This window comes from Lasioglossum baleicum, chromosome 3 (genome assembly GCF_051020765.1).
Source record: "Lasioglossum baleicum chromosome 3, iyLasBale1, whole genome shotgun sequence".
NCBI classification, from domain to species: Eukaryota; Metazoa; Arthropoda; class Insecta; order Hymenoptera; family Halictidae; genus Lasioglossum; species Lasioglossum baleicum.
In genome coordinates, this window is record NC_134931.1 from 3998341 (window position 1) to 4007695 (window position 9355).

Sequence of the window (9355 nt, forward strand, 5' to 3'; positions counted from 1 at the left end):
GCAGTCTAAAAACCACAATAAATTCTAAATATTGATACAAGAGTGTTGTCTTCGACATCTATAAATCCATTTCAAGATCACACATAAAAATATGCAGTAAAATAATGGAGTATAAACGCTACAGTAAATTCTAAATATTGATAGAAGTGTTGTCTTTGAACATCTATAAATCGATTTAAAATTCATATGTAAAACTATGCAGTAAAATAATTAAGTCTAAAGACTACACTAAATTCTAAATATCGATAGAAGTGTCGTCTAGGACATCTGTAAATCGATGTAAATTTCGTGCATAAAAATATATATTAAAACAATGGAGTCTAGAAATTACAGTGCATGTACATTGTCAGAATTCGAAATATTGCCAGAAGGATTAAAAGGCAGTTTCTATTAGTTGAAAATGGATAATAGCACAATGGTGCGGGCTTAACGTAGTGCAGCAGAGAGAAAGCTTCGAGCGAAGCTTTCCATAATCCCGTCGTTTCGTGTACGCCGGTTAATTTCGAGCGTGAAATCGGCCGCAACAAGTTGATTTACAGAGTATAATTCGGTCGCGTGCGTATGTCAATCGCGTTAACCTGAAATGTAAAATCCGTGGGCGTTGGTCAGCACCGGCGACGTCCACAATATGCGTGCACGATCGATTTGTACCGGAGAACGTCTGTTGTGTAACAGTACCGGTGTTTTCGGTTGCTTTTAATCGAGTCAGTTAGCCGTATTAATACGAATTCTGTGCCGTGTAATTGACGCCGGCCGTGTGTCGGTTTCGATTTGTGACTCGCATGCGTTATATCCAACCTGTCGCTTAGAGCACCCAACATGAATATTGTACGAACAGGATTCAGAACGAGGGGGAGAGAGAGAGGGGCGAACCGCAGCTGAAAAACTGATTATTCGTTATAATGAAATCGCTCCACTTTATGGCGGATCTCGACGTACCACATATGTATAATAATATAGATGGCCCATACGAAATATAATATACCTCCTAAACCAGACCTAACCCAACATGAATATATTGCATCGACAGGATTCGCGAGAGGCCAAGTGCTGGAAAACTGATTATTCGTTATAATGAAATCGCTCCACTTTATGGACGAACTCGACATCCAAAATAGAATAATCTGGAAACTCGAGTGCCCCATTTTTCGTTCGAAATAGTTCACTGTTCGACGGACATAACAAAGTTTCAGACAGCAACGATTTTGCAAAAATTTTTTATTCGATTTTGATCATCATGCCTCCGAGAGTAGTTCGGAATTTTTTACTACATATTGAAGCTGACAAAGGAACGAAATCATGATTGCGATATCGTTAAAAAAATGTCACTTTTTCATAAATGATTAGTATTTAATTCAGATAATAATTTATGTTCTATGTGCGAAGGTAGACAAAGTTGTGAGGCATAAGTACTTCAATAAAGGAATTAAATTAAATTAAATATTGAAGTTGAAGAACGGAATCGTGGTTGCGATATCGTTAAAAAAATGTCACTTTCTCATAAATGATTAGTATTTAATTCAGATAATAATTTATGTTTTATGTGCGAAGGTAGACAAAGTTGTGAGGCATAAGTACTTCAATAAAGGAATTAAATTAAATTAAATATTGAAGTTGAAGAACGGAATCGTGGTTGCGATATCGTTAAAAAAATGTCAATTTTTCATAAATGATCAGTATTTAATTCAGATAATAATTTATGTTTTATGCGAAGGTAGACAAGGTTGTGAAGCATAATGATTTTAATAGACACTGTTAACCGTCGAGTCGTATTTCTGCGAACCGGAACAAAAAGCGTGAGACGATTCGCAAACAGAGTGGTAGTAGTTGGATCAAGTAAACGAATCGTCCGATTTTCCGCGGTAATGAGTCGTTCGGGATGAAAGTGCAACAAAACTGGAAAAATCGATCGGCGTCGGACACGTATTCTGCGGGGTCCAATTAAAACGCTTACGGGCGTGTGCGCGGCCAATTAAATATCCGTTTCATCATTTTCCTGTCCTTTCGTTTTCGGCGCGTTGCATATATATTATATATATATATCGATTCGAGGAAGCGCTGCGGATCTTCCAAGGTCGAACCATCTCCCGACAATTCGCAAGTGCAATTCCACGGAATCCCGAGCACCGTAACTCGCGTTCGATTCGCATTCCATGAAAGGTTGCAACGGCGACCGAAGCTCGTTTCGCACCTAATGCAACTCGCTTCTGCACCTTGTCCCGTGAAACGAGAATTTAGAGGAAGATAACGAATAAAATTGCAACGCGAGCTACACGCTCGTATTGTTGTTTTATCGCCTTTCTCCAATTACATGGATCCGGTTCAAGAATGCGTGTAAAAGCTACAGTATTTTGTTCGTTAAGAGTGCCCGTTCAACGGGTGATTAAATGTTGCCGAGAGAATTACACGGATAAACATGAACACGCGTAGGTGTGTGTATCTTCGGATGGTTGCTAATCGATATGAATTTTTTCCATATAAATAAACTGCGTACATTATTGTATTCATGCGAGAAGTACAATGAAATATGAAAGATAAATCCATTTATGTAATATCGTTCTCATCCGAAAATATTCATATGGTTGATTTTTTAGTAGAGGATATAAAAGTGCTCATAACTATGGAAGTGTTCTGAGTCATACACTTTTTGTTTCGCGACATTTAAAGGTTTACATTTGGTATAAATTAAACAATACTTTTATATTATGTAACATTTCAATTTAGAATTTTATTAGCCATGATTAAAGAAAATTTATTACGAATGTGAAATTTTGTGTGAATCTCGCACGGAAATGTTGTTTTTAAAGTTACATAGAATTATCAGAATTGTCAGAGTTATACTTTCTGGAAATGAATCAAGAAAATTTTGTTTTATAAAAAGTAGGTACGTGAATGCATAACGTCATTCATCATTCGAAATCGCAGTTCTAATTTTTTGGACAGGGTTGCAGTGGCACAGAGAATTATTATTATTATTTATTTATTGCTTTAAACCATAGAAAGTTTATATAACATATACAGTAGACTTTACATTAATTTTTTTTAGGTTACTGCCACAGAGAATTATATTTCGCCTGCGAAACTGCGAATTCGATAAATGCTCGTGTTCTATTTATGAACGTACAAGTTGATGTAAAGTTGATGCACAGCTTAGCCGTATTTATGTCTGTCCTCGTCATCATTCGTGGATGTCGTAAAATGAAGACGGAAAAAGCAGGGGCAAAAAAAAAGAATAGAAAAGGAAGAGAAGGAGAGAGAGAAAAATATAATACGCGGCGGCGACAAAGCGTTTCTCATTTTCCGGTGCCGTCTTGCGAGTCCATAATTTTCGGTTGGCTCGCCGTTATGACTCTTACCGGAGGATTTCGAAATGCAGCCGGTTGAATTGCCCGTCCGCATACGTGCAGGGCCTTGAAAAGGGCACTCGACGATCGTGAACTCGTACATACATTCTCCGTTAAAGCTTGACTTGCCTGGATTCCTTTCTATTAAATTCAAATCCGATTGCGACATCGTTCGTCAACGTCCCGTGCCTGCTCTCTTGTATTCGGAGCTTCCTCCGCTACTTTGAAAACCGATCGAACTGCGAAACTGCAACATTTAACCACAAAATAGTACTTTCATTCTCGTAAGTAGCCTACTGTCTTCTTTCTAGGGTAAATAGAAACCGTTACCGTCACCCACCCGGTTATCGGACACAAAACAAACTATGTATTTCGAAATTAATAAAAATAACATAAAGTACCTAGTATTACTTTATTGTGAAAAATATAATAATATTGATGTTTCTCCTTCGTATACAAATCAAAAGTAATACTAGATTTTTTGTTTAAAATATTTAAGACATTAGTTGAATACCTTATTCCCCGAGACAACGCAATGTTTCGTTCACTGTTATAGAAAATGCTAAGAAACTGTGATACACCAGAGGATAATAAAATAGTGATTTTATTGTGCTACGGCATGAAAAAATTAATTAATTAATTTGTTCTCACAAATTTCTCGTGACCGGTGAATAGAACCAAAACTTTGGATTAAAACTTCGGTTATATTTCGTTTGCTTTTTAACAAAATCGTCCAGAAAAAATCGTTTATTACAAATAACGCAAAATAAGTTGTAGAAAATGGATTCAAATTAATAAAAAACTTCCAAGTCGTCACTAAATATCTGGTAACTGGTACATTTACCCTAGTTCTCGTACAGACTTCGAATTTCTTCAGCAAGTCTCCAAATCAGTGGAAAGTTTCACATTTATCTATGTGAAGAATAAAGTAGACGTACTGTTTCTAATTTTATGATTTACAATGATCATAGTTTAGGAAAATGATGAAGACTCGATAATGTTTCTGGTGTAAGTGGAATGATAGTACGTGCAATAAGTGAACTGCACTTTTTGGCATGGTTTCATGGTTTGCGGATTACGAGTTCGGACGCATTTAATCTAAACGCAATTATTAAGCCGCGCGCAACAATTGTATAGAGGCTGGCCAGCGGAAGTGTGCTGCAATTATTGTAATGTTTCCCGAATTATTACCATAGCTATAATCGTTTTCGGCCGTGCCGAACGGTACCGATACCACAAAAGCGACCACAGCTATTTTGAGCTTGACTCGACTCGAACGACTCGATCGATTGTTGTTAGCCGTAGTGGTAAATGCACATCATTTATTCCCCCGGGCCTTTAGAACTTTAAATAGATAGTCATCTTGTCAGCGATGAATACTTCGCTCGTAAAGAGAAATTAATTTCCGAATAAATTACAAAGTTCGTTCGGACGTTGCTTTCGAATAAGCACTTTTGCACGATGTACGATTATCGTGCTGTGAATAGCAGTTGATTTTGTATTTCGCGTTTTCACGCGTTCGATGTTTATGTCGGATACACTTGTTATGGAAATATGCCGATTTGTTGTCTCACCCCGAACGTAAACTCGCCATCGCTTAAAAATAATTAGGCACACGCAGGCGTATCTTCATAAAATTAGGTAAAACGTTTATGCAGTGAAAAATTATTAGATGAAAATCGAATTTTCTTTGCTATATGTACTCTCCCTGTTCTATACATATATTATTAGACAGCGAATATTTATGCAAAATAACAATTTTCTTCTTGAAAAAATTAATTTTCCTTCCTAACAGTATTTCTAAGTTCTTCTAGAGTTTTCATTTTATCTCAGAATACACCTACTCAATTTTGTCTTAAATCCATAAAATCCGCTATCTACTAATAATCGTTCAAATATGAACCACTTTTTGTTGATGTCATTTTTTGATTGTTTTAGAATGCTCTTTTCCGTTCAAAAAATTACCAGTTGTAGATGCATTTCCTCCCTATAAAACTCTGGGGTCAAGTTTGTTAAAAAACTAATACAGCTTGGGAAAAATATTTCTTTTTTGTGGTGTGTCATTTGCAGGTTCCAGCGAAAGGGGTTCTTAATATGGTACGCCTCGAGTTCCTAATATGACACCTAATATTCGGCACCCACACCAAGCATGTCAATAGCTATATCTATATTAGGGAACCCTTGGTGGTGCCATAATGGGAACTCCACGTGGACTGATAATACTAGAATTTCATTGAATTTTTTGCATTGATTGTGAGAAGCAGGAATAACATACAAATTGATTTCATCCCTTAACGATTTTGTTACATTAAAAGCAACATTACAACATTCTTGAATTTTCCAAATCTTTTACTGTTTTATATTTCGTCCAATCAATTTCTTCATAAATGCATAAAAATTCGCAGTCTTGTTCTTATAATGCGAAACGCATAACCGTTTAAAAAAATAATTATTTACCTTGTTATTTCATCGATCTTTCGCCACTGTGTTAATTTGACACCAAGGGAGTGATTCAGTTCGTGAAATGAGGAACGGATGAGGGTTAATCATTCGGAATCAACTTCTGGTTTCATCATCGTCTGATGATGATTTGCACTATTAATTCCTTCGTTAATTGCTCATGGCAATTGTCCAAGAAAAATTCGCTTCTGGTTTCATTGATACACCTAAATGTCCGTCGGAAAATCTCTACACGAAAAACAAGACTACTTTCGAAACGACCTGATAGTAATAAACGCGAATTCTCTTTTGCAGAGAGTACACTGTCAGGCGCCTCTGGTGGACAGCAGTGCTTTACCCTTGGAGCATCGATCAGTGTACGGGGCCCCGGCTCAGTATGGTCCCCCAGCAACGCACGGTGCGGAAGAGAACTGGCCGCTGGCGTCCCCGGACACGCCTCAAATCAAGCACCTGCAGGTGCAATGCGAGAAGACGAACATGCGCGTGAACATCGAGTTCGATCGTCCATTCTACGGGATGATCTTCAGCAAGGGCTTCTATTCGGATCCCCATTGCGTTCATCTGCAGCCGGGGACAGGTCATTTAAGCGCGACCTTCGAGATCTTCTTGAACTCGTGCGGGATGAGCTCCTCGGCGAATCACAATGTGGCGGCTTACGGTGCACCGACGCCGTCCGGCAGCTACGTCGAGAACACCATAATCGTACAATACGACCCGTACGTGCAAGAGGTCTGGGATCAGGCTAGGAAGCTGAGGTGCACGTGGTACGACTTCTACGAGAAGGCGGTGACGTTCAGGCCGTTCCAAGTCGACATGCTCCACGCTGTCACAGCTAACTTCCTCGGAGACAATCTCCAATGCTGGATGCAGATACAGGTGGGCAAAGGACCGTGGGCCAGCGAAGTGTCCGGCATTGTCAAGATCGGACAGACTATGACCATGGTGCTGGCTATCAAGGACGACGAGAACAAGTTTGATATGCTCGTGAGGAACTGTGTCGCTCATGACGGAAAGAGGGCGCCGATACAGCTTGTGGATCAGTACGGATGCGTTGTCAGGCCGAAGATCATGTCCAGGTAAGAGCAATTGAACACTCTGTTGCGGGATGATGGTCTAAGAAGGTCAAAGTCAAAATTTATAAAAGAATGAGTTTATTAGTTATTTTACATGATATTATTTTTTAAACTAAATTAGTTCAACGCAAGTTTTACGTAATTGTGAAAATTCAACCGTCAGACAGTGCTTGTTGTTTCAACATTATATGGAATTCATTTAGTGTTAATTATGAGTAGACTGCGGATCTTTATGCAACATAAAAACTTTATTTTATTCTCTTCGTTAATAGGTTGAAAATAATCTAACGATATTTTTAAGTTCTAATGTTTTCACTGTCTTAAATCACGCCCACTCATTTTTGTCGTAAATGCATAAAATCCGCAGTCTGTTGATGAGGATTCGTTGGTAGGCGAATAACGTTCGTATGGGAAAAGTGGAAGCCGCAGTCCAATGATTATGTTCTAACAAATAATATCTTTTCGCAGGTTCCAAAAGATAAAGAACTTCGGACCAAGCGCTTCGGTCGTCAGCTTCGCATACTTCCAGGCCTTCAAGTTCCCCGACAGCATGAACGTTCACTTCCAGTGTGTGATCCAGGTCTGTCGCTACAATTGCCCAGAACCTAAATGCGGACATCCTGGTCTGGAATACGGTACACCCGCTGCGAGCTTGGAATATGGTGCTCCACCTGTACCTGATTACGGTGTAGCACCTGCGTTTGCTGATCCTAGGCATCCTAGTGGACCTGCCGGAGCTTACAGGTGAGAGACGAACACGACCTTCACACCTGAATCAATCATTTTGATTTTGAAGGAACGATAAATCTTTTCCATATATTCGTTTCAAAATAAACGAATGGAATTGCCTGTCCTCTGTAACGGTGAAAAAATCTCGAACACACAGAAGACATAGGAAGTTGAAATTTGGTTAGCCCAAAGGGGCGCACGAATATGCTTTTATCCCAGAAATCCTACAGGAATAAGCCAGGAATAAGCCAGAAATAAGCCAGCCGTTTATTTAACGGGAATTATGCTAGTCTCAATAATAATGTCGGGGTCTAGAAAGACTCACCTGCAAGGGCGGCCGCGTAACATTTTCACCGACGGCGATGCGAGTGCTAATGCTACATGGTACTGCAGGTTTAAATGGGTTTATTCTTTGTTTGACTGTTTGCTTTCGAGGGGAGAGGCTAAAAATCACATGTCGGGTTAAGGGTTAAACGAGTCCGGTATTCGATATGTCCGAAGTTTCATTTTATTCGGAGTACTAAGTCAACATTGTCCCCCAACAGCGAGCCGAATGCGGACGTAGTGCCAGCCCCACAAGCGCAAACCTCATCCTCCTCACCGAGTTCGACGCCGGGCGACGCGACGGCCAGCAGCTCGCCACAAAGTCCGCAGGATAACGTTCATTTTCATCCACCACCTCCTCCTGGCCACCCAGGGGACTACCAGACCGTGAAGAGAAAGGGAACTGCCGGTTCCGAGGAGCTCGAGGGTAACCTGGCCACCCTCGGAGGTCGACCGAGGTCGGTCGAAGGTTTTCCAGCCGAGCTTAGGGGTGCCAGAAGGCGAAGGTCCGACAGCCATGATCACCTGGAAGACGATGATTCCGTAAGCATGAAATTCTCGTCTGTAATCCCAATGTTACGAGCCAGGGCCGCGAGCAGCACGAGTGGCCGGCGAAGGATTGTTACCCTAGGAATATGATATAAATTTGTTAGTTAAGGGGAACGCGGACGAACCCAATGCGAACTTGGGGAGCCGCTAGGATTATAGACAGCGAGGACGAACCTGACGCGAAGTCAGGGAGCCTCTAGGAATGGAGTCAAACGCAGACGAACCCGATGCAAAACCGGGGAGCTGCTAGGAGGTTGTATAATAGCACAGACGAACCTGGTGCGAAATCAGGGAGCTGTTAGGATGCGGACGAACCCAATGCGAAACTGGGGAGCCGCTAGGTTGGATAAATCTCTGTTTGGACAATTGGAATGTCACGAAAGAACCTGATGCTTAATCAGGGAATCGCTAGGATAATTAATAAGCCTCGTAACTAGTATAATTTAATTGATACAATCCGAGCGGTAAGATTGTATCATGTGTGGGGACGTTCAATTAATTGATTAGGATATTGGACAATGATTATGGGTTTAATGAGAATTTGAGTTAATTATCAAAGAACACAAATATAGAATTCGTGTTACAATTGTGTGATTGTCGCGAATGGACTGAATTTAGAATAGAAAGAAATTGAAAGGTAATATTACCTAAACTAAAATGCACGGTGTTGACGCACTGGCAATGCGGGGGATTCGGAGCAACCTTATCACTGCCTAACAGATTTTACACCGAACTCGCGGAATCTGTACGGTTAAACTTTGATTCAAAAGGAACGAACGTCCAATCTCACTGGTAGTTGACTTCCGTGATGCAGCACGACGCGACACTATTCGTGATTACGACAGTACTAGCCCACGAGAGTAAAAATGCAAGGGC

At 40.3% G+C, this 9355-nt stretch overlaps 1 protein-coding gene across 3 annotated transcripts in view; it reads left to right on the plus strand.

Annotated features, from left to right (window-relative positions):
• Dyl (transmembrane protein dusky-like) overlaps positions 1–9355 on the plus strand; it is a 48439-nt gene that overhangs the window by 37762 nt on the left and 1322 nt on the right. For all 3 annotated transcript variants that reach the window (XM_076447598.1, XM_076447599.1, XM_076447600.1), the window contains exons 3-5: positions 6099–6880; positions 7346–7621; positions 8152–8473. In XM_076447598.1, coding sequence (XP_076303713.1) covers positions 6099–6880; positions 7346–7621; positions 8152–8473 — 1380 coding nt within the window. The remainder of the gene's footprint in view (positions 1–6098; positions 6881–7345; positions 7622–8151; positions 8474–9355) is intronic.